This window comes from Rhipicephalus microplus, chromosome X, assembly GCF_043290135.1.
Source record: "Rhipicephalus microplus isolate Deutch F79 chromosome X, USDA_Rmic, whole genome shotgun sequence".
Taxonomy (NCBI): domain Eukaryota; kingdom Metazoa; phylum Arthropoda; class Arachnida; order Ixodida; family Ixodidae; genus Rhipicephalus; species Rhipicephalus microplus.
In genome coordinates, this window is record NC_134710.1 from 153,528,919 (window position 1) to 153,554,653 (window position 25,735).

Below are 25,735 nucleotides of genomic sequence, written 5' to 3' on the forward strand. Positions count from 1 at the left end.
TCGATGGTGAAGTTCCCGATGGATGGAAACTTAGCAGGATGAGCATGATCTATAAAGGAAAGGGGGACAAAGCTGACATAAACAACTACCGTCCTATAACAGTGACATCAGTGGTCTACAGGCTGGCGATGCAGATTATAAAGGAAAGACTGCAGGCGTGGATAGAGGATGAGAAGGTGCTGGGGGAACTGCAGAATGGGTTTCGGAAACACAGTAGGTTGGAAGACAATCTGTTCTCACTGACGCAGTGCATCGAAATAGCAGAAAAGGAACACAGGCCCCTGTGGCTAGCACTTTGGATATCAAGGGAGCGTACGATAGCGTGGTTCAAGAGGAATTGTGGAGAATACTGGACACACTAAGCGTGGAACATGTAGTCACTAATCTTTTAAAGGGTGTCTATAAAGGTAACAAGGTAGTTATAAAGTGGGAAAAACAGGTATCCAAGCCTGCAGAGGTAAAACGGGGGCTGAGGAAGGGGTGCCCCCTGTCACCATTATTATTCATGATGTACCTACAAGGATTAGAGGCAAAATTACAGGGAAGTGGACTGGGCTTCAACCTCTCTTTAGTCAAACAAGGAAAACTTATTGATCAGGCACTACCAGCATTAATGTACGCAGATGATATAGTGCTAATGGCCAACAACAAGGAAGATTTGCAGAGATTGATGGACATCTGCGGATATGAGGGAGATAGGTTAGATTTTAGATTCAGTAGGGAAAAATCTGCAGTCATGATTTTCAATGACAACGAAGGTAGTGAGCTTAGAATACAGGAGGTCACGCTAGAGATAACAGATAAATACAAATATCTGGGCGTATGGATAAGCAATAGGACCGAGTATCTGAGGGAACACGAAATATACGTGACGACTAAAGGTAACAGGAAAGCAGCAGTCATGAAAAATAGGGCACTGTGGAATTACAATAGGTATGATGTGAGAGGAATATGGAAAGGGGTCATGGTTCCTGGGCTGACGTTCAGCAATGCGGTCTTGTGCATGAGATCAGAAGTTCAAGCAAGATTAGAAATTAAGCAACGTGGAATAGGTAGGCTTGCTCTAGGAGCTCACGGGAATACACCAAATCAGGGAGATCAAGGTGATATGGGATGGACATCATTTGAGGGCAGGGAGGCTAGCAGCAAGATAAAATTTGAGAAGCGATTGAGAGAAATGGGGGAAGAGCGTTGGGCTAGGAAGGTTTTCAGCTACTTGTACATGAAGAATGTCGATACAAAATGGAGGAAGCGAACCAGGAAGTTGACTGGTAAATACTTGGAAAACAGCAGGTGGCCAAACCAAAAAGAACTATCGGTTAAGAAAAAAGTGAAGGAAACGGAGACTGACATGTGGAGAATGGGCATGATTAAGAAGTCCGCACTAGAGATCTATCGAACTTTTAAGCAGGAAATTGCCAAGGAAAGGATCTATGATAATACTCGGGGTAGTTCTCTACTGTTTGAGGCCAGGACGGGAGTACTGCGAACCAAGACATATCGGGCCAAATACGAAGGGGTCGACACAGTATGCAGTGCGTGTGGAGAGGAAGAAGAAACTGCCGAACACTTGATAATGTTCTGTAAAGGGCTTCACCCTATAGTTCAGGATGATGGCGCAGAGTTTTTCAAAGCACTGGGATTTAGGGACAGCGAGGGCAAAATAGACTAAGCGGGTAGACTTAACTAGAAGGAGGTTATCTGATTGGTGGCTAAAGTCAAGGCACGAGTGAAAATTAAACCCTTCACTGCGAAGTACGAATCCTCAACTTCATCATTTAAAGGAAAAAAAAGATAAATGTAATGGTTAGTTCACTAAGTATTACGGCTAGGTGGCGTTAGCCGCCGCCCGATCTAAAGGGTACAGCCACATCCATCCATCCATCCATCCATCCATCCAGAACTGAGGCCACGCGTCGGAGCGTTCGAATTGAAGGGGCTAACGGCTGTACGTATTCGCTCATCTGCATTGACATTTCGCCAATTATTTCGAGAGTTGACCGAAAACTTAACGCTAGCGCATACTCCCCGAACCACACAACGCAAGCTGCAACAACAACAAAAAAAACATACTAACCAATTACCCATTTACACGTGCTGCTTAAGGAATGCATCACCTCCTGATCATCGTCGGCACCACAGCGGTAATGTCTCGTGGGTAGTCACTGCTTTATGTGCCAGCCATTTCGAGGTTGACAGCTTGGCGAATATTTAATAGTACAGTTACAGCCACGAAGCGTTGCTGTGCTCCGAACGTGTACCATTAAGAACAGCAATGCCCTTGGTTCTGAGTGCATAAGCTGGCTGCATACACCACCGCAAACTCCCCCCCACCCTCCTCCTGAGACGCCAGCGGCGAAACATCGCATACGCTACGCAGTTCTGCAGCTTTGTGCTGTAAAAGCCACAGCCTCCTTGTAAAATTGATCTATAGGCAACGGTTACCGGGTTCCGCGGGAAAGGCGAAAGCAACGACCCTTTTTGCGCCAGGCCTGCTCTTATCTCATGCTTGCTTGCCCGCAGTGCTCGCTCACCATCAGCTGTGCAGTCTCCAAAATCGTAGCCCCCTTGATGGCCTCCGCTACAGATAATTGAAGATTGTGAATGCACTTTTAAAACATGAGTGCGAGAGCAATTATCTGATTTAATTGAAGCACCTTGCGCTACGTGGCTATAATGCAGCAGTGTTTAACCAGTGAAAATGGTCACTGGAACGAAATGGGCGCATAACAGCTAAACTGCGTTGTATAAAACAGCGTTATGGTCTACAGTGGTCAATGGCACTCGATAGCGCGCAGTATTTGGTGCTTCAACTATTGATGTGGGGTGAAATATTCCGACTTGGACTAGCTGGATAATTCCATTAACGTCATAGATGTTGCAGAGCACAATAGACTACAACGCACATCCCACCGTAACGTCCTTGTGACCTCGCTATGACTTCTGTTGAGCTCTATAATTCATATGGGCCGATTAAGGAACTAGTAATTTTAGTGCATAGTGTTTAATACTGCTTTATTTTATGGTAAAAGCAAATGTTCAAACTACAAAACGCATAATGAATGAGCACTGTTCCACTATACACCGCTGCTTCCTTGCATACAAAGGAGTGTCTTGCCAGCAGATCGTGCATGCGTTTCGGCGCGGAGAAGAAATCGCACGCGGAATGACGTACACATCCAAACATGGTTGCACTTCCTGGCATGCTGCTAAAGCGAAGGATTCTTAAGATGCAGCAAACTTATTTTTCCAACCAGATGTTTATTCAGCAGTGCCCTTACTATGATTTAAAAGCCAAAAGAATTGGCGCCGCCGCATGAAAAGCTGTCCTCGTCATTGTTAAAACATGTGGTAAAATGCTTAACCGCGTGCAGAACATGTGGCTTAACGTTTTATTTCGTCCCTCGACGTGCTGGTTTTGATTGTTGCTGTGGAGGATCGGGATCAGACAGAATTTTTCGACAGTTTATACGTGCTCCCGGCGCTTCACCGTCTTCGCACCTTTTATTTTATCCGTGCTTGATTGCGCGCCAGTGGCAGAAATTTCTTCGCCGTGCCTACCTTTTTTTGAGGTCGAGTCACTTGATTCGCCATCTCGTTCGTTAGCTGGAATATCCATGTTACCTTCCCTAGGAAGCTCCTCCATCTCACCTTCGCTAGAGCAATCCTCCATCTCGTTTTCACTGCGATCTTCGTGCTCTTTCTTTCCTTTTGTGGTAGGTGACGTCTCCTCCTCATCTTCACTAGAGCGCTCGGCATCGTCCTCGCTTTCGGTGTTAGACTTATTCGCCATCTCCTGCCCTTCGCTGAACTGCGCGGCAGCTTCTTCCTCGTCTTCGCTGGTGCACTTGGCCGCCTCTTCTTGATCGCTGGAGGACTCGGGAGCCTCAACGATTTTGTCCGTGGTTTTTTCTTTGCCAGCTGCACGCGCTTTGGTCTTCGCCAAACCGGCAGTACCTGTTTTTACTTTCTCGCTGTCAGCGGTAGCAGCACTTCGGTTCTTTCCACTGCCAGTAGCCATCCCGCCAGTCTTCGTCTTACCGATGGTCGAAGCCTTGGCATTTGCTTCGCCCACAGCGCCCTTCCTGGCCTTTGCGTTTCCCACAGTGCTCTTAGCAGCCTTCGACTCCCCACCAGCACCCTCACGACCCTTCGCTTCCGCATCAGCGCTTTTAGATGCCTGCACCTTTCCGCCGGTGCCCTTTTTGGCCTTCTCTCCGCCAGGGTCCTTGGCTGCCTTCGCCTCTCCGCCAGGTCCGTTGGCTGCCTTCGCCTCTCCGCCAGAGCCCTTGGCTGCCTTCGCCTCTCCGCCAGAGCCCTTGGCTGCCTTCGCCTCTCCGCCAGAGCCCTTGGCTGCCTTCGCCCCTCCGCCAGAGCCCTTGGCTGCCTTCGTCCCTCCGCCAGAGCCCTTGGCTGCCTTCGTCCCTCCGCCAGAGCCCTTGGCTGCCTTCGTCCCTCCGCCAGAGCCCTTGGCTGCCTTCGTCCCTCCGCCAGAGCCCTTGGCTGCCTTCGACTCTCCGCCAGAGCCCTTGGCTGCCTTCGACTCTCCGCCAGAGCCCTTGGCTGCCTTCATCTCTCCGCCAGCCCTCTTTCTGGCCGTCGCCTCGCCAGGTCCAACTTTCTTCGTTCCACCCTCAGCTTCTTTAGCTTTCATTTTCGGGACATCTGCTGACTTCCCTGCAGCCGGTCGTTTTTTTGCAGGTGAGCCTGCAGGCATAACTTTTTTGCGAGGTTTCACCTTTGTCGCCAGCTTCACTCTCCCGGTTACTCCTTCAGCATGTTCTGTTGCTTTAGTCCTCACCAAAATGTTGTTCTCCAGGGCCTTAACAAAAGTCCTCTTAAACTTCGCTTTGAACAGCCGTGTGTTGATTTCGGGATACTTGCCTGCAAAATTTAAAATTCATTTGAAGAATGGAAAGCCCCGTAAGTTTAACTTACATAAAATCTAGTAACAAGGTGTTTGGAAGACAAGATAAGGTTGAATAATGTGACTTCCTAAGGCAACGACAGCATTCAAAAATTCCTTAGCAGTGCACTGGGTTACGCGGCGATGTGGTGCCTTTTAACGTTGCCTAGATTCAAACACATCAGCATTGTTGCTTTCGGTCCTCCTTCATATACGGACAGTGATCCTAATGACAACGACCAGTAAGATCATTTGAATTAACCTAATTACAATCAACATTGTTCCAGTCCTTTCCAGATTGAAAATCCTAGCATCCATAAAAAAAGGCTGAGGCTTCGAAGAAACTTGTCTTGGTGTTCTAATACAAAGCAACTGATCACTGGTATTTCGTTGAGGACGGCCATTTTGTCGTAAGAATGAACACAGCAACATTTAGTACCGGCCTGGTACATGAAGTTTGCACCTAGATGCAAGAATGAACGCAGGAATATTTAGCACCGGCCTGGTACTTGAAGTTTGCACACATGAAGCCCTCTTTGAACGGTTTGTAAGGTGCGCCTGAGGTGACATGTTCACAATGAAGACGTTTCGCTGACCACAAGCACGTCAACCGCCAGTGCGTGGAACCTATGCTTGAGGATAACGGCGTCACGCCAATGTAAGGATTAGGTGAGGAAGATGGCGTAAATAACTCACACTAAATAGACGATATTGTCAATATGGTACTTGAAGCTGGCAATATATATTGGTTCCTTCACCGCAGCTTTGAAAAGTGGCGGTCAGATTGATGGGCGGAAAAGAAGAGCGGTTGGGGGAATTCCCATTGCCGCTCACAACGAATAGAACCTAAAATGTTGACAATGGCTCACGAAGGTATGACAAATGAAATGACGATGAGAAAATTACTACATTAGGCTTACACCCGTGCTTATGTACATCTAGATGAACCATGTGGTCTCTGAGCAGACTATGCATTACAATTAATGCCGGCCTCTGCTCTGATAGCCTGCCTTAGTGTTGCTTCAAAATAAACACTTGGTGGTGCTGTTGCACTATTATATTCACCCATGAAGTTCATCGCGAACCTTACTATAAACCATGCCTGAACACTCATTTGATCGCAGTAGGGTTGACAGGCGGGCTAGTTGGTACAAATTCATCATGAAATAATTGGAAGCGCAAACCAACGGGACACAAGAGTAGAGAAACAAACGCAAACTTCAACTGGTTTATCGGTAACCTCTTTAAATTTTTTCCTAATGGCTGCAGACGCCTTAGAGAAGTATTGTTTTTGAGAGAGAACAACAAAACATCCTTATCAGCAGTATTAAGCTTCAGGCTATTAGACACAAAGAACAAAATAATCGGGCCCAGTCTACAGTGTACACCCGCCCTCGCATTCTTTTTGAACACCGTTGAAACACATTCTTTAACACAATGCAAACTGTCCGCTTCCTGAACTCTCTGTGCCACTGACCGTGTCAAAGCAAGCTTCTCAAATCCGTTTTGCCCGGCATCTACCCCTGACGGATTTGAGAAGCTTGCCTTGACCCGGTCAGTAGCACAGAGAGTTCAGGAAGCGGACAGTTTGCATTGTGTTAAAGAATGTGTTTCAACGGTGTCCAAAAAGAATGCGAGGGCGGGTGTACACTGTAGACTGGGCCCGATTATTTCGTTCTTTGTGTCTAATAGCCTGAGGCTTGTTACTGCTGATAAGGAAGAATGTTTTGTTGTTCTCACTCAACAACAATACCTCTCTAAGGCATCTGCAGCCATTAGTAAAAACTTTAAAGAGGTTACTGATAAACCAGTCGAAGTTCGCGCTTGTTTGTTTCTCCTCTTGTGTCCCGTTGGCTTGCGCTTCCAATTATTCCATCATGAACTCATCCGATCGGCTGCCTCCTCCATCCCTATGTGCGCTAGTGTCTCTCGTCACAGATGCCACTAGAGCAATATCCGGCGGAGTGGATGACAGCGATGAAACGGGCTATATCTCGGCGTGGCAAACGGTAAAGCATGCAAAACGAATTGAAATATGTCAAAAACTGAACAACGCTTTTCAAAAACGCGGGTACGACCAGCCTCTGGTGGAACAACCTCAAGCCAGATTTCCAAACGTGATGCACCTTCAAGACTACATCACTGAAGGAGTTTGACCGGCCTGATGAACGTAAGCTGCGTGCAGGAGATCGTTTTTTGGAACGAGCATAGCCTGAGGATGAATTTTTCAGTTATGAATTATGAAGCCATCGTATTTCTGCAAGAGTGAGCAAAACCTTGTCAGAGATGAACATAATCGAGAACATTATACGGGAAATAGAGGACGATGTTCTTTAAAGTGCCGCTCACCAAACTTCCTAGGTCAGGGGCAGAAATGCTTAAACTGCGTTAGTGTTGCGAAGACGTCTGCGGCAGCGATAGTTGACTTGTCATTCATTGCGCTACTGCACCGAAAACCATTGGTGAAGTAGCACGTTGCACCGTGTTTGTTTTCAGCGCCTCATAAGCTTAAAGGCTCTGCAAAGCAGTGAACGATAGCCGAGCGAAGAACAAAGAATCAACAAACCACCAGACCCCATGTACAATGTGCGAAGAGTTTTATATGCAGTATACCTCCAACAAACGGTAAAAAAAACAGAGGGTGACAGGACGCTGTAATGATGAACACTCTCCTGGGACACATACACGTGCTCATAATTGTAAGGAGCAGGTCACCATGCGGCATATTGCAAACGATGATCAAACAGGTCGATGTTCCAGGGCACCACGTTGCTAGCACGTGGTGGTGATAAAGATACCAGAGGTAAAGAAAGCCTTTTGCATCATAGCTTAAAACGATGAATGTGTCAGAAACCCTCATTACCTTTAACTTAGGCAGAATTAAATTTCTAGAAATTGACATACACTGATCTCCCGAAATGTCTGTGATTACAGAGATATGTACCATATTCGTGCATTATCTTTGATTTCATCTAGTCTTTTTGCTGTGTCCCGCTTTCACCCTAACCATCCTATCTGTCTATTAACTGATGTTTCATTCTTTGCAAGATGTGAATAAGCCAGATGTGAGTGCGCACCACCTGCACTGAAGCCTGTCTCATTTTCGTCTCGTAATCAGCACCGCAACAAATCATGAAAGTTACCTCGATAGGCCTAGAGTGGCAGTACACATTCGAATACTTACGACAAGATTGTCACAGATAAAGAAGTCTTTACTATGTAGATCTTAAAAGGTATCTCACCTAGAATGAATTTTTTCAGATAGACGGGAGATGCACCTCGTCTGTCATCTGCAAGAACAAAAAAAAAACTTGAGAATTCTATGAAACGTATTTTTCGACCTAACAAAAAACATGGTTGGTAGACTTTACGGCTTCCTGTCATCCCTGAAAAGGGACTACGTTAGCTACTTGAGTACTCTTACTAGTTGCGCTGTTTCATAGGAAAACACCACCAAAAATGTTGTGCATAAATGCCAACAAAAGCGCACCATTTGCGCATCAGTTCACGAGTGGGGTAGAGGGGGAGGAAGTGGGGCACAGCAAACCTTTTTTAATTCCTGCAAGATTGATTTGAATCACGTCACCAAAAAAATTGCTTAAACAGTCATTTCAACTGAAGCACAGTAACAATTTAAGGTAAATCCTGAATGACAATTTCAAGTAAACGTTAAGGTTTACAGACGAAAGTTGTAAGCAAGCGTCGTCGAAGTAGGGGTGTACGAATTGCAAAGTTTTCATGTTTAGTGCGGATATGGGAAAACACTGTAACGACAAATCGAACTTCGTCATTTGATTATGGAAGAAAACATCACTATCAGGTGCTTGATGTGTCCGAAATTCTGCAAAAAATATATAGAGAAAACTATTTGGTCACTGTCTTCATATTTCATTTCTCTGTAATAATAGACATTTTAAAGGGGCCCTGCAACACCTTTTTCGTATTGTCTGAAAACAGTGCCGATCAATAGTTGAAGCTCCAGAGAACACGTGAGCGAAACATGGCACGCAACCTAGAATTTTCCATTCTCAGTCATCTAGTTGTTGGTCTTTCATCTCGCTACAAATGATGACGTATATCCAAAATGCCAATGTTATAAGCCCAAATACCATGGTCACGTTGGTTCACTTGAGCATCGTGAGTTGCAAAGTTACCGTGGCCGCCGCGTGATGCCATCACATACCCGCGCGACAGCTCGCAACCACACTGACAGCAAAGCACGTGCCCAGAGCAAAAACAAAAAAAAGCGCGCAAGGTCATGACGCGTGGTGACGGTGAAACGCATCTTTTTGCCCCCCTTGTCATTCAGGTCCTGGCGCAACCATCAGCGCACTTGCTTTTAGGGAAGGAGATGGAACGCGCTTGAAACGTGCGACAAATGCCAAACTCCGCCCATACATTACGAATTCCAAAAAATTTCGGCGACAATTCAGGCAATAGGCTCTTAGTAAATCCATTCGACTATTACTTGGTAAAGTGTTGCAGGGTGCCTCGCCGTGGTGGTCTAGTGGCTAAGGTACTCGGCTGCTGACCCGCAGGCCGTGGGTTCGAATCCCAGCTGCGGTGGCTGAATTTCCGATAAAGGCGGCAGTGTTGTTGGCCCGTGTACTCCAATTTGGGTGCACGTTAAAGAACCCCAGGCAGTCTAAATTTACGGAGCCCTCCACTACAGCGTCTCTCATAATTATATAGTGGTTTTGGGACGGTAAACCCCACGTATCGATCAATCAAATCAAAGTGTTGCAGGGCCTCGAATGTGGTGGAAGACGTTTATTACTGAAATAAATAACGAACTTTTTAACTATTTGAGACGGATGGTCGAGCGAAATACGAGAATCTGAGCGAAGAGCCCATTGCCGCATTGAAATTTCCCGAAACTCGTAGATGCATGCCTCAACCCTGCCGTAAGGAATTTAACACTTATGCTCGTAACATTAGCCATTTCGAACCATCCCAGAATGCCTCTTGCAGTTCATTTGTGCATGGCCCTCAACGCCATAATTGTTCCTTTTGCGAATCAGTGAAACCATACGCGAACTTGAGGCAACACGTGAGCCTACGCAGTAGCTCACTTTATACTTTCGCTGCTTATTAAATACAGGCGCCCTTCAATGAGTGGCCCTTCAACCGCATTTGTGCGATTCGCATGTTTCCACTGGTGGTGGTGCAAAAACTATATCATGTTTCCACTCTGGATTTTGCCCCGTAACGTATGCTGCAGGGATAGTTGTGTAAAAAATGGTTGGCGCAAACTTTAAAGACGAAACAAAAGACATGGAAAAGGGCACACTCGCAGCTGACTTAATAAAGCGAAGCTCATGTTCTGAAACCCTCACGCATGCGTAAAACCACACGAAAAGCTCAAACAACTATAACCACAACGTATCAGATAAAAAAGCAAATTCATTATCATACAACGACAGGAACGAAACACCGATACATTGTTCACCAAATCGCCTAATATACGTCGCCTCTGCCAATTCACGTGCCGTTTTGTCTGCTTCACAAAATTCTCGTGCAGTTCAGTAGCGGTTATCACGAGCACTCCTTACAATTATACGACAAATGTGAATTCGTGCCGCTTCTCATTGACAGCACATTTTCCTTAAGCGATAATTTATACATTGGGATGACTGGCCAATATACACCTTGCCACAACTGAGTAGAATCAAGTAGACAACACCAACCAAACAATTCAAAAACTTTCGTGCTTTCTAACAAAATCAGCACTTGGTGCGCCACATGAACGGGCACAAATACGCGAAAGCCTACGAGGTGCCGAGAACACGACAGGAACCTCAAAACGAACGGCTACGTTCTTCAATGAATGAGCCACTCTGTGTACATGCGGAATGAAAAGATGGCGCTTCTGTGTTATTTCCTTTGTGACTGAATCGCTGGTGTCGTCATATTAAATTTTTCTCAACAAAGCTTCACATACTGACGTTAACGCCAATGACAGAAAACCCGCAGACACGAGCCTGAATGTTTGCATCCTGAATCTTTTTCAAGAACTTGCTGGCAAAACCTGGTAAGAGCCAATTGTAAGCTCGTACTAGAAATAGCCTTTTTCACTATTTTAGAGTGGGCGGAATGATACGGTAAAAAAGCCTTCCGAGCACGAGGGTGACATATTCAATACACGTGGTTTTTGTGAGGCAAACGTGACACAAGCAGAGTATGATTCATGAATCATTCTCTGCATGTGTCTTTCAATCTATCATGATAAAAAGCGTATGCTGAAAGTGTCAGCGCAGTAATGAATTTTCCCTGGCGAAACACAGACAAGGAAAAGAGCAGTTGCCGTATTCTTGCGATACTCTCAAAGTCAGTGAGCGTCGTTATACCAACTATCGTAATACTTCACTTCAAATGTGTGGGTATAGGCTGCGCTTGGAATTACTGTGCGCATAGCTCACCTACAGAGATAGCTCGCCAATTAAAACGCAATACTCTGGTACGTGGCTATTGGCAGTGAGGGCGACTTAAAAGCGAGGGCTCATTGTGTGTGCACTTGGTATAGACAGGCATTCAGTCTGTGGTTCTTAGTGATGCCGGCACAACACTGCTTGTCATATCTTGAAAACAGTTATGCTCACTTGATACACCACGCGAAGCGACTAAAGATGTCGGGCGTGTGTTACAAAATAGCGTAGAGCTTTATCAGATCCACCGTGAACCACAGACTTTGCTGTTTACTGGATGCAGTCACCACACGTCCCGAACACTGTCCTCCTCACCGCCAGAAGCCGCTCGTTCAGAGTATTGCCTGTTTTGTTTTTAATTTTGAAAGCCTGCGATTGCCGTGCACTGTATACATCAGCGAACGTAGAAGACAATCGTGGCCGGTAATTGTTGTGAACAGCCGCGTCATTCTGGCCATCTAGTTGCACTCATTGGCGCCTTGGTTTAGGTTACAGTGCAATAATTGCCAGAGGCCTCGTAACTGCTGAGACGTTTGAGGAGCCCCTGTGGTCTTTCCCTCGCATTGGCCCCACACATACTCATGCCTCGCGCTGACATCACGCAGGTCAGACGTCTGATACGCATAAGCCAAGCAGGCCACACGTTTGTAACACCAGCATACGCTTGCAAGTAAACGCCAGCGTCGCAAAATGGCCAATTCGTCTGTCTGAGCTAGAGAATCGACAATGAAACGGCAGGAGTAAATTCTCAATTAAAGAAGGATTCTACCTTTCTACTCAACCCACAACCCTTTGGTTTGTGTAAATTCCTAAGGTTAGTTTAAAGGGTTCGTTTAAATCTTTATTTATTGCCGTAACTGAAGTCTAGCAGTGTGGCAGCTTGGGCTAGTTGGTGTGGCATGACGATAGTTAAAGCGCGAGAACAAAACGATGACACAGAGACAAGAAGGACACGCTCGCGTCCTTCGTGTCCTTGCCTCTGTGCCATCGTTTTGTTTTCGCGCTATAAATATCGTCATTGAAGTCTAGCCATCTGAAGGCGTTTGTGACTACAGAAAAAAGTTCGCAGCTTGCAATGAGTCGCTCAATGCTTGGCAGAGCAGAGCTGGTCGGTACTCGACTTGTCCTGACCTAACTAGGCCCACGTGCGTTCACACGCTGATGCCACTAAATGCTCACATTGTAAGACACAACTATTGACTAGATATCAACTGGATTCAATTGCGAATCACTTCTTTGACAACTTAGCTTAATCAGCCTAAGTGGCATATTTGAGGCTTGACCTCATTAGCTTGCATCTCAAGTCAACGAAATAAAGTTATAGCTTAATCATCCTAAATAAGATAAATAGCTCACTTCGCCTAATTTACTTGTTTGTGGCTTGGTATAGATTACGTTGAATCCCAAGTCAATTTGGTTTTAAAAAGCTAAGTATACTAATCATCCCTAATTATAGATCGATCTTAGGTATGTATAAACAGCTTAGCTCGTACCATTTTGCCGACATTGCATGGCTGGGCATACTAGAATCTTAAATCTAGCTTAGGGCTAATTAGGCTCTGAAATACCTAAGCTTGGTTAACTAGGTTTTACCGGGCCATGCTGCCCTTAATAGCTAAGATTAACTGCAGTTAATCAGGCACATCTACGAGTCATGATTGCACACAATGCAACAAAAAACACTAAAAAAAGACTTGCAAATGACGTCCACCTCTACCTATTCCACCCACACCAACATTTGTAAAGCGATAGAGTAGGTCCAGCCACAGTATGCAGACCTGCTATCCTACTCTTTCATATCAATACCACGCACGTATATTGGCACCTGTGCCCTTGGTAGATATATAAAACAAAACAACGAAAGAAAGAACACGTCATTACATCAGCTAGCTTTGCCGACATAGAAAATGTTAACAGTTCGACAGTAGAACGACAAGCAAATGATACAGCCGTGGAACGGGGTGACCGTGAGTGCAAGAAGCTTAAGCGGCCAGATGGTTGACTCAAGTTAAATGGGCTTCCAGATCTCAAAATCGCTACCTTCAGACTTGTTACACCACAGAACACTTAACAGCATGCAGTACTGTGTTTCACCTCGACTAACGACAATACGCAAATTGTTGCTCGGACAGCGCTGCCCAACATTTTTTTTTAATGCAGTGCTTGCTTTGGGAGGTTTGGTTACACGACGTGCGCAGCTATTCGACAACATCAAACTAAACTGTGGCAACCAAAGGGTTGTAACATATTCCAATGGCACTTTCTACTTCAGTGCTTACAAAAGCCGGTTTACTAGTATATGTGAAGATAATATAGTCAGCCAAATGAAACTGCTCGCAGGAACTTAAACGTTCTGGTTTCGTATGCAATTACTTTTGCTCATGCTTGTTGGTAGAGTGGGCAGTTTGACAAGTTTGTTTTCAAGGACAACATGTAATGATATTTTTATAGAAAGCGTCGAATAGGCATTGGCTGTAATTTACAGCGAAACTGTCCACATTTACGCCCGGAGCATTCTTTAGGTAAACGCTCACAACGACAGCGGCCCTCTTGGAGTGGTCAGTACAGATTTCCAGTAAGTAAACGTGGTGTCAAATGTTAGACTTCACTACACAACAGGCGAGCACAAGGCTGAGAGGTAGTTCATAAACTCGTTACAATATACGTGACGAGAGCAACACGGCGAGGAGAGGACGTGCACTTACTCAGATTATTCATAGCATCGATTATCATATCGATCATCTTTGGAGATGGTGCTTTTGGTTCCTTCCGCTCGCTGGAACTAGACGATGTGGCTCCATCGCTTTCCGAAGGCTCGGACAGGTCCATTCTAGCTTCCTTGACTCGCTTGGCCATCATGCCTGTGATTCATCAGTAATAACATGTCATTCCCCAGAATAATTCTTTTGGACATCTGGTGTTTTACGTCCCAAAATCACATGGTAATGAGAGTTGCTGTGGTGGAGTGCTCCGGAAACGGACTACCTTGCGTTTTCTAACGCACACTGGCACCCACGGGCCTCTAGTATTTCGCCTTCATCGAAATGAGACTGCCACGGCCGGGATCGAACCCGCGACCTTCGCGCCTGCAGCCGAGCACCATAACCGCTACAATGCAATGGTGGACAATTCTCCAGAACGAGTTTGCATGCATTCACACAGTCTGAATCACTTCGCTACAGCTGTTTCTTGCAAAAAAAAAAGCTAATGCCGATGCCACAATGACGCTACGCACAGTCATAAATTTTGGGGAGTGTTAGATCCGCTTCCCCTACCCCCTAGTTACGGGCCTTGGAAGTGGCGGCTACAGGCTGCGTCCACGCAGGCGATGTCTGCCTCTGTATGCATGTGATATTCAGACTGCATTCAAGACGAACATCCACTCAGTGCGCAACGACGCAACACTGAGTGGTTCATTGCGAGGTGAAAATCAAGCACTACGGCAGATCTCTTAATCTTATCGTAAACGCAGCAGCGGCTGCATTTTCGATGGAGGCGAAAATGCTGTAGGCCCGTGTGCTCCGATTTTGGTGTACGTTAAAGAACCCCAGGTAGTCGAAGTTTTCGGAGTCCACTATGGCGTCTCTCGTAATCATGCGGTGGTTTTCGGACGTTAAACCCCACATATCAATCAATCTTATCGCAAACGAAAGAGCCCCCCGACTGTCACCCTTCTGTGGGCCGCAACACAGTTTACGTAGCTGTTTAATTACGGCTACGCCTAGTTCGAAACAAACCATGTTATTTTCGATGCGTTGATCATTTTTTTTATTTACAAGTCGCAAAAGCACAATATAATATGCCGCGTCGTAGTGGCGTTCTACAGCATATTTTACAACTTCGAGTTCTTGAAAGGGCACCAAAGCGGATTGGTGTTCTTGCACGTTATATTCCTCCTGTTATTCGGCTGCCGTGACCGGTAACCAAACAATGTTCCTCGAGCTTACCAGAACACCTAAGCCGATAAGCGACAATGGCGGGTGCTGCGGTGGCGTTGAGGTATATTGGCCGCCCCAAACCATGTACGAGGCGGGAAAGTTTATCGGCTAGTATAAAACGCCCAAAGACTAGTCAAAATGCCAATCTCAAGCATTATTAGCAGGCACTGGAACCGTGAAGAAACTACAAGCGTCCAACGACTACCTCTGCAGCTTGGAGGAAGTTACAGGACGTTGCTTCACTCGATACATATCCTTACACATTCCTTTATTTTTACCTCTACGTTCACGAAACCATCTTACAAAGAAGAAGAGAAGTGCCACTTACGTTTGTGTTCCTTCCACAGGCAAAACAGCGGTAGCACTTACGGCTGAAGCGAAAGGCGACGATAAACAGTGACCACTGAGGCCTCCCGAAAACCAAGCCTAGCTTCAAATCTAGCGTCAGCATCTGATTACGTCGACCACAGCGACACGCCCCAGTGGCGCCCTCGTGCTCGCGGTTCAGTCGCATAGCATGACACGCATCTTTTGCATCTGATGCACGCCTTCTTGATAAAAAGCATGGCATGTGTGGTACTAGCAGTTGACATCACGCAAAAAAAGAAACGAAAAACGCCAGTCGTGTGAAGCTAAAGCTAAAAAAGCGACTTTGTAGAGTTTTTTAATGCACTTTTGGGGCAACTATTACATGCGCACTTGCATGGTATCCCCTACAAGATGTAATGATATGTGGGGTTTAACGTCCCAAAACCACTATATGATTATGAGAGACGCCGTAGTGGAGGGCTCCGGAAATTTATGCCACCTGGGGTTCTTTAACGTGCACCCAAATCTGAGCACACGGGCCTACAACATTTCCGCCTCCATCGGAAATGCAGCCACCGCAGCCGGGATTCGAACCCGCGCCCTGCGGGTCAGCAGCCGAGTACCTTAGCCACTAGACCACCGCGGCGGGGTCCCTACAAGATGTAATCAAATAGGTTGCGCTAGTTCGGGCGAAAAGTGGCTCAGAAGCTATTGCTGGCGACATCAGCATGAGAAGTTATGGGAGCTGTGATTTAAGTGCTACTATGTTTGGAGGGAACAAACACTATAAAAGTGAAAAACCAAATTTGATTCAAAGACGAAGCAATCCCTATGGTTACAAAAATGACATTTTTTTTTGAACAATATTATGTAGGTGTAATGAGCAAATTATTTATGGCAGTTTTTTATTGCTAGAAAAATTCTTTTTAGCGCCTTCTAGCCATGCTATTATTACTCAGGGCAGCCCTTGTAGTGCATCAAGAGGCACACTCGCAAAATTTGTCTGGGATGACAAACCCCTCACGCGTTTAAGACTCCCGCACTTGCTTGCATTCTCTGCTGTGCGCCGAATTGTGAGGCACGCTTCATCGCTGGTGAACGTTATGAGGGAAGAGCCCCACCGTGGTGGTCTAGTGGCTAAGGTACTCGGCTGCTGACCCAATGTCGCGGGTTCATATCCCTGCTGCAGCGGCTGCATTTCCTATGGAGGCGGAATAGTTGTAGCTCTGTGTGCTCAGATTTGGGTGCACGTTAAAGAACCCCAGGTGGTCGATATTCCCGGAGCCCTCCACTACGGCGTCTCTTATAATCATATGGTGGTTGTGGGACGTTAAACCCCACATATCAATCAATCATAAGTGAAGTGTCCGATGGGCAGTGGAACGATTCGGATTACATTTACGCTGAGTGCTTTTGTCGGCACCTGCGGAAGCGATGTGCTGTGCCAGGATGTAGTAGCAACAAGTGCATGCCTTGTGACCCATGTCTTCTCGATAAGAAACAAGGGAAATGCTTCGTAATACAGTGTTCGCTGTGTTTTCATCCGTCAGTATTTCTGCAACCCAGCTTCCTTTTTGAGCATGCAGCGCCTACTCTTATTCGCGTTATCCGTCAGCAGATCGCCAAGTTATCTATCACGCTACAATTCGCATGTCTGCATACGCAGGCGTAAGCTATTGGTAAGCTATTGTAAGTATTGATGACAATACAGATTAATGTGATAACGGGACCCTGAAGAAACAAAAACTTTCTTTTGTTATTAGTAAAGTACATTTGCTCGATCCCAGAAGCGCCACACTTACCGCGAGACGAAGCTTGGTAGGCGAGCAAACACGGGAAAAGAAAATGTGGGTTGAGACGCCATCATTACAGTTCCGCATCAAACACCATGACGTAGAAAAATTTAACGGGGTCTACTGGTTCGTGCATAGTTCCTAATCAGTAAATATGTAGTACTTACATTGTCACTCGTGGTGTCATGAACCTATCATAAAAATTTTTCATCGAGCCGATGTCGCGAAAATACGTATAATACATTTTGAAATTAGTGACGTCACGTGCGGAGATATCGGCTCAAAATATCGGTGTGAAACTTGCATCTTAATTTCCTCATCTAATAATGAACTAAGGCTGGTGAAACTTGTAACATTAGAGTTCTCAAAGTACATTGGGTTTATCAACCTAAATCACGGTCTTCACTTAAGTGTCCCTTAAATACAGAGCTGCCCGCAAGTAAACTTCTCATGTTCATTGAAGGAGTTTGATGAACTTAGTGTAACCAGCGTGCCCAGCGTTTCTATATCTGGACAAACGTTTCCTTATAGAACTAAAGCTAAATGTTCCAGGTTGTCAGTTTAACTTCCCAGTTCCGTATGAGTTAATGAGAGCTAACAGGCAATGCCCTACCGCGGTGTTGTAGTGGCTATATATTAAGGCACTTGACTGCTGACCTACAGGTAGTGAACGTTAAGAACCCCTTGTGGTCGAAATTTCGGGAGTCCTCCTCTACGACTTCTCTCATAATCACATGGTGGTTTTGGGACGTTAAAACACACATACCAAATCTAATTAAATATTTATTGTGCTGCTGATGGACTCCAACAAGGTAGCCTGAAAAGAATGTGGTGGTTTACCGAATAATTCACTGGTGGATCCGACGCCTTTTCATCAACGATCCGCGCGCGGCTCTTGCCCCCACATTGGCTGGGAGCTTCTACGAGCTGCGCTCTCAACAACGAAAAAAAAAACGGCGCCAAAAGTATACTTGAAGCGGCCGTCCCCATATAGATGCGCTCTACACATAACTGCTGCCAGCGTCTACACACGACCTATAGCCCTTAGTACCAGCCAGCGCTGCCCACGAAAGGGGGGGGGGGGGGGGGGGCTTCTTATCAACGCCGTCACTACGCACGAGCCTGGTTGTGTTCATCTACTGTGGCCGCGCCACAAGAAACTTGGTTACTTAGCAAGTGCATGTTTACTTAGTTGCTCTCGTTGTTAATTAGGTGCTATCACAATAAAACAATCATGAACCATCGCATATAGTGTGCTAAATATGCACTAGAGGGAACTCTGGTGTTTGTCAACGGCAGCTACAACGCATGGTGCTTCAGCGAGCATGGGAAATATGGGTAGTGCACGAATTGACCTAGTCTTCGTACTTTTTCCATTTATATAACATGTTAGAATATATATATATATATATATATATATATATATATATATATATATATATATATATATATATATATATATATTGAACAATTCAACTTGTGAAAACAATGTAAGCACAATACATAACAGAAAAGTAAAAAGTGAACTACAATATGTGAAGGGGGGGTGTGAATGTGAAATAAATGCAAAAAGATACTTTGATGGTAACTATAACCTTGCAATAGCGCAAAAAAACACTGACCTGACAAAAGAGTTCACCCTAAATAAAAATACAGAATGCAAAAAAAGGAAAAAAAAGCAGGAGATAGGAGGATTAAAAAAAAAAACCACCGGCAACAGTCCTATAGCAGCAGTTCTCGGTGCATAAATACTTTTTTATGACAGAACTTTGTGTGGTCTTGCTCTGATGCAAAATCATGTGGCAAATCATTCCACAAACGAATATAAGAGCCGACGGGTTGAAAGCGTTAGTATTGACGTACATGCGTGATAAGGTAAAGCTGTTGTGTAGTCTGCTCGAAGTTCGATGTGCTAGATTAAGGTGAACAGATGGCATCATGCTGGTGTGAATGAGTTTGTGAAAGAGTGACAAAATTAAAATGTCGTGGCGAGTTTTCGGTGGCTCGAGTGCAAGACTATGTTTAATCTGTGCTACGCTGGACGGGTAGCTGTGATTACGCGCTATGAATGGACTAGCTCTGTTCTGTATACATTCTAACTTATCTATGAGGTATTGTTGATGTGGTGACCAAATGGAGGATGCGAACTCAAGTTGAGGACGTACTACAGCAAGATAAGCCTGTTTACGTACATCGGAGAGAACACTGTGTGGATTTCGGTGCAGAAAACTTAATCATCTTGATGTGTTGGAACAAATAAAAGTGATATGTGTGGACCACGAAAGCGGAGAAGTTAAGCTCATGCCTAGGTATTTGTAAACGTCAGTGCGTTTTACAATGCTATTACCAATTGTGTATTGACAATTAGAGTTATCACGCTTGCGACTAATAGTGATTAGTTTGCATTTGGATACATTAAGTGTCATCTGCCATGTTTTGCACCACTCATTAATACGCTCGAGGTCTTCTAGAGAATTATATGATCAAAACTGTTGCGTGTGGGATGATAGATAATGCTGTCATCAGCAAATATACGAATACATGAGGATAAGTTGTCAGGCAGGTCAATAATGTAGATGAGGAAAAGTAAGGGGCCAAGAACACTGCCTTGTGAAACACCAGAGGAAACGTAACAAACTGATGAAGAGTGATTGTTGGCGGTTAGTTAAGAAGTTTCTGAGCCATGTTAGCGTGAGTGAATCTAGTTTTAGTGATGACAGTTTTCAAATCAAGCGAAAATGAGCAACACGATCGAATTCCTTTGCAAAATCAAGAAATAAACAATCTGTCTGTAGATTACTGTTCGTGTTAGAATGTAGGTTGGTGGTGAACTCAAAAAGTTGAGTCTCGCAATAACGACCCTTTCGGAACCCGTGCTGGTTATAGAAAAAGAAATTGTTAGATTCCAGATGAGCATAAATGTCAGAAGCTATGATATGCTCAAGCATCTTGCAACATATGCACGTCATGGAGATGGGACGATAATTACCAGGTGAACGTTTACTACCACTTTTATGGACTGGCACTACCTTCGCCGTCTTTCATTCAGAAGGCAACATTCCTGCAGTGAGCGACGACAGCCGAAAAATGTGAAACAGGATAGTGCCAGAGATATGACAGTGTTCTTTATTATTTTAGAATTGATATCATCAATACCAGAAGGTGATGACGCCTCCACGTTTTCTAATATTTTAGATATACCTTCAATTGTGATAACGATTGGTGACATGAATGAGTAATCGCGTTCAACAATTTCGGAAGATGGTCACGGTCGCTAGTAAACATGGATGGAAAGAATGAATTAAAGACATGAGAACAATCAGTGTCTGCAAAATGAGCAATGAAAAGAAGTTATCGTCGCGATCAGGACTTATTATTTTCCAGAATTTGGATTATATTTCAGGAGTGATTGCAGATGTTAGGAATAGTATTTATATTACACAGTTGCATTTTGTGGCAATATGTCTTCAAGCATTCCTCGTACCTATTGCTAGAAGTCCGTGAACGCGAATTTTTCGCGGACCTATAGAGCCGTTTTTTTTTTGTTTCTAAGTCTGCGCAAAGGCTTGTTGAACCATGGATTAGTTTTATCATTTGTAATTGTTATCAACGTCACGTGTTTTATTAATAGAACTGAAATTTTCTTCTTGAAAAGAACCAAGTCTTCCTCAACTGAGCGACTGTAAAAAGAACGTAGTAGCAGATTGTCAAGAAAAGATTCAAGTTTTTTGTTAATTGCATCATAATCGGCTTTATTATATTCTCTAATTTTCTTTTATTTTCTTTTATTTGGTTCCTCAATGCTGGAAGAACCAAGGCTTTTGCAAAGCTTTGAACTTTATTTCAACATTCGGGATGCTGAGGGCCGTGGTCAAAAAGCCTCTAATGGGCTTGACTGGGACCACGACCCCTTACAAATGGGCAGCATAGGCAACACTTTTATTGCAGCGACAATGTACAAAAATTTGAGCAAGCATAAAGCATAAAGAATAATACGCATAAGCATAATAAAGCATAAGCATAATAAAGCATGAAGATTGAAAAGTAATAAACTCAAAGAAATGACCGTAATTATTTCCTTACACATACGATATCAATAAGAGAGTGTAACGATGCAAGAAAAGACGATCGCAAGATTAGCACCAAAGTAAAAAAAAATATGGGGCATGTTCCCATACGCTTACTACACTTACAATCAGAACAGTCACTCAAATGGAAGACGATATGGCATTCAAGTGAAACGTCAGGAGGAAGCGCAGCATTTCTTTGCCGTAGTTAGTGCGCGTGCGCGGGATAAGCCATGCGTGATTGAAACGCGTGTTATAAAGAACTTTGCGGTGGTTTAGGTGTGCAATAGTTCCTAAAAGGTTGTCGCCTTTTAATCCTGCCTGGTAGCGTTTCACAAGCATTGCGCGGTAGTATTCAGGTAGAGGTAGCAGCTTCATGTCGTGAAATATGGGAGTGGTGTGACTGCGATATGGAGCATTTGCAACGGCACGAACAGCCCTTTTCTGTATGACGTGCAGTTTGCGGATATTTGTTAGAGTTGTCGTACCCCAAACCAGATGACAGTAGTTGACGTGAGATAAAAACAGGGATTTATAGATGAGAAGTTTAACTGCCTTAGGTAGCGAGAAACGCACCCGGGATAATATGCCCGAAATCCTTGATATAGTGCCACATAGTTTTTCAGTGTGTTCGTTCCAAGACATGTGTTGATCGAAAATTATTCCCAGACACTTAATACGCTGTACTATCTCAAGTTCTGAACTGCCAAGTTTTAATGGGACACGACAAGGGGTTTGTTTATTTTTCGGCCTGAAATATACAGCTTTTGTTTTTGATGTGTTAAGTTTTAAACAGTTAACGCATGTCCACGTGGCCAACTTCGCCAGTACCTCATTTGCGTCATTAATTAAGTTTGTATAATTTTCAGCAGTAAGAAGCAAGGTTGTATCATCAGCGTATATAATACATTTTACAGACGTGTCAATTTTTACAATATCATTTATGTATATACAAAAAAGCAGAGGCCCTAATATGCTGCCTTGTGGTACACCCGCTGAAATTTTTAGTAAATTGGAGGTACAATTGCCGACGACTACTTCCTGCTGCCGATACATTAGGTATGATTCAATGAGTTGTAAGAAAACACCTCGAAATCCATAGTGTGCACATTTCTTTAGCAGCGTAATGTGATTTATTGTGTCGAACGCCTTTGAATAGTCTACGAAGATGCCTAAAGTGTGTAGTTCGCGTTCAAAAGCATTTAGTATAAATTCTTTTTGTTCTAAAAGAGCATGTTCAGTCGTACGGCCTTTGATAAAACCAAACTGCGAAGGAGTGATGATGTGGTGCTTATCTGGGAAAGAAACCATACGCTTTTGAATTAGTTTTTCCAGACCTTTTGAAATTACTGGAAGTATAGATATCGGTCGGTAATTGTTTAGTGCATTTTTATCTCCTCCTTTGTACAGCACAACAACTTTTGCAACTTGTAACTTTTGTGGGAAAATTCCGGTGGAAAAAGCAAGATTAAAGATATGCTCTAATAATTCAGCAATGATATCTAATACGTGTTTTATGGGCTTAATCTGTATGTCATATGCGTCACAACACGTGCTGTTTTTCACAGACGAAAAAGCATGTGAAAGTTTACCAGCTGTTGTTGGCGCCAAAAACGCGCTCTCAGAGATACTGTCAGACAAATATGTGGTACAAGCTGAATTGTGCTGTTCCTTTGCTGGAGATACAAAATAGTCATTGAATAAGTTTGCTAAATCATCCTTACAAATAACGTCACCGTCTATCACAAGCTCAGTAGGCCTGAAGTCATCAACGTTACGGCCAAGAAATTTGTTTAGTCTAGACCAAGCCAAGTCTTGTTTATTCATTACATCTTTGTTGAAGATGCTGTTTAAGTACGTTCTCTTTTTGTAACGCAACAGGCTGTTTACTTTATTTCGCTGGGCTTTGAAACGTTTAAGCGTTTCTTCGTTCTTGTTTTTCAGAAAGTTTTCGAACAATTTATTTTTACGTTTTATTTCATTAAGACAACTTTTAGTCAGCCACGGTTTTTTGGCTTTGCGCGTATGCTTGAGCTGTTTGTACGGAAAGCATTTTTTGTACACCCTTATCAGTTTGTCATAGAAAATATCATAGGCGGCTTCAGGTTCTTGCTCGCAATACACGCCTGACCAATCGGTTAACGATATCTCCTTGCGAAATGCAGCCAGTGTATATTCATTAATATCTTGAATAACTATCGGTTCTCTGAGTTGGGCTGGCGCACAGTTTAAGGTTTCGTTTATCAGCATAAAGATAGGAAGGTGGTCACTGATGGGTGCGCTTAGTACGCCGGACAAACATTTCGAAGCTTCTATGTTAGTAACGAACATATCTATTAATGTCGCAGTGTTTTTGTCAATGCGGGTTGGGATGGTGATAACATTAGAAAACCCTTTGGATTCAATAACTTGACAAAGTTCTAACTGACTTTCTGATGGCTTTGCAACGTCGATATTGAGATCACCTGCAAGAACTAGTGTACTACCAGTGTCTCCAACCCAACGCAAGTATGTATCTAAGAATACTAAGAAGTTCGACTTGTTACCACTAGGAGGGCGGTATAAAACACCATAAACAAAACCGTCACTTTGTACAGTCAATATTTCATAATCATTAGTGACATGCGAAAACTCGTGAACCAGCCTACATTTTACTGAGTTTTTAGCCATCATCAAAACACCACCTCCTATTTTTGTTGGGCGATTCAAAAAGAAGGTTTCATAGCCGGGTGATCTTAGAACCTCAGATTCATCCCTGTACCATGTTTCCGTCATCATAAGAACATGAGGTTCAGAGCGTACAGTTGAAATAAGAGCGGTTATTTGGTCTTCTTTATTTCGCGCAGATTGTGCGTTGAGATGAAGGAAGGACAAGCCATTCTTTTTCGTGGAAAGTAATGCGCATAATTTTTCGAGTGTCACGTAATCTTTGTCTGCCATCTTTCTCTTTAGGTAACAGTCGCTTTGGTCATTAACAGTGGCTATTCTCTCAATACTGAGAGGTCCTGCACGCTGGCGATGACGTGAACTCGGCTGTCCTCAGTTTTTCGCACCTTGATGCGACCATTGTCTACCCACAGAAACTTCCATTGCTTTTCTCTCTTTAGTGAGAGCGCTTGTGCAAACAATCTTTTGTTGTTGGGTGTGAGGTGGTCATTAACGTACACATTGGCACCTTGTGACTGAGCAAAACCGAGTGACTCGGTTGTTAGACGTGCCCTGCGTGCTTTACGCAAAAATTCATCCTTCTTGACCCGAGAACAAAACCTCGCGATTATGTTCGTGTCCTTTTTTGCTGGCACGCGATGCACAGCGTCGATATCATCCTTTTTTATGGGACAGTCAAATACATCACCCATTTTCTGAGGAATGGTGGCGCAATCCTCCCCCTTTTTAATGGCACACCCTTTATCTCAACGTTGTTAAGTCGCGCACGCTGTTCCATGTCAGCCAGTTTAGCAGCCAGTTCATCATTTGATTTTTGAAGAGACTTGTTTTCAGCTGAGGTAAGCTCATGCTTCTTTTTCATTTCTTCATAAAAAGTGCTGATGGCAGAGACACTTTCACGAAGCTGTTCCAATTTCGGCTCGAAGCTGTTGCACTTCGCGTGACAGCTCAGCATTTGACGGCATCATATAAACGTAACAGTGACTACAGCAGAATAACCACTGGCAGCAGCAGTCGCGACAACAAAAGTAGAAGCAAAAATCAGCGGTGCAATTAATGCACAACCAACCTGCGCAAAGGAAGAACGTTGCTCAGTGGACTCGACTTCCTGCTGCCACGACCACCACTGCCAAAATGTGGCTACACGAGCACAGTGTTGAGCCTAAGTAGTGTCTCCGGTAGGTGTCCTCGCAGTCCGTGCTTGCGCAGAAAGTTCGGTCTTTGTGGCTGTAGCGACAGGGTAGTGACGTTGCTTGACCAGATATTCCTAGTAGACGGGTCGAGAAATCCAGAGAATATCCCGATAGCCCGAAGAGCCGAACCAGACAACTGTCACGATATGCACAAGTAAGCACCTGCGCAAAGCCGCAGAAAGAACCGTTGAGCTAGGAAGTTCCGGTGGGTGAGGCGGGTAACGGTAACCATGCGTGACGCAAATCATCGGAACGTTGCCCGACGTTAGCGACTCCTTGAAAATGGCGAAGACCGCGAAGTCGGGCGGGTCCGCGCTGAACTCGCGTCGAATCACTTCGGTCGCAACCTCCCGCTCCTTGCAGCTGCAGACAGAACCGACGTTGGACAGGTGGTGGTCGAACCATATAGACAGTCGCACACACGGCAACTGTGACCG

General features: G+C 44.5%; 1 protein-coding gene across 3 annotated transcripts; it reads right to left on the minus strand.

The window, feature by feature from the left end:
• Positions 1 to 2,998: 2,998 nt before the first annotated feature.
• On the minus strand, positions 2,999 to 25,735 carry LOC119182953 (uncharacterized). Of its 3 annotated transcripts, none has more exons than XM_075878025.1 (4): positions 25,175 to 25,735; positions 14,037 to 14,192; positions 8,149 to 8,196; positions 2,999 to 4,884 (listed from the first exon to the last, which is right to left on the minus strand). In XM_075878025.1, exons 2-4 carry the CDS (start codon positions 14,188 to 14,190, stop codon positions 3,467 to 3,469), a joined length of 1,620 nt encoding a protein of 539 aa, XP_075734140.1. In that variant the 5' UTR covers positions 14,191 to 14,192; positions 25,175 to 25,735; the 3' UTR covers positions 2,999 to 3,466. The 3 variants fall into 3 exon arrangements, with proteins under 3 accessions (XP_075734140.1, XP_075734139.1, XP_075734141.1); XM_075878024.1 differs by lacking the exon at positions 25,175 to 25,735 and adding an exon at positions 15,598 to 15,751; XM_075878026.1 differs by lacking the exons at positions 8,149 to 8,196; positions 25,175 to 25,735 and adding an exon at positions 15,598 to 15,751.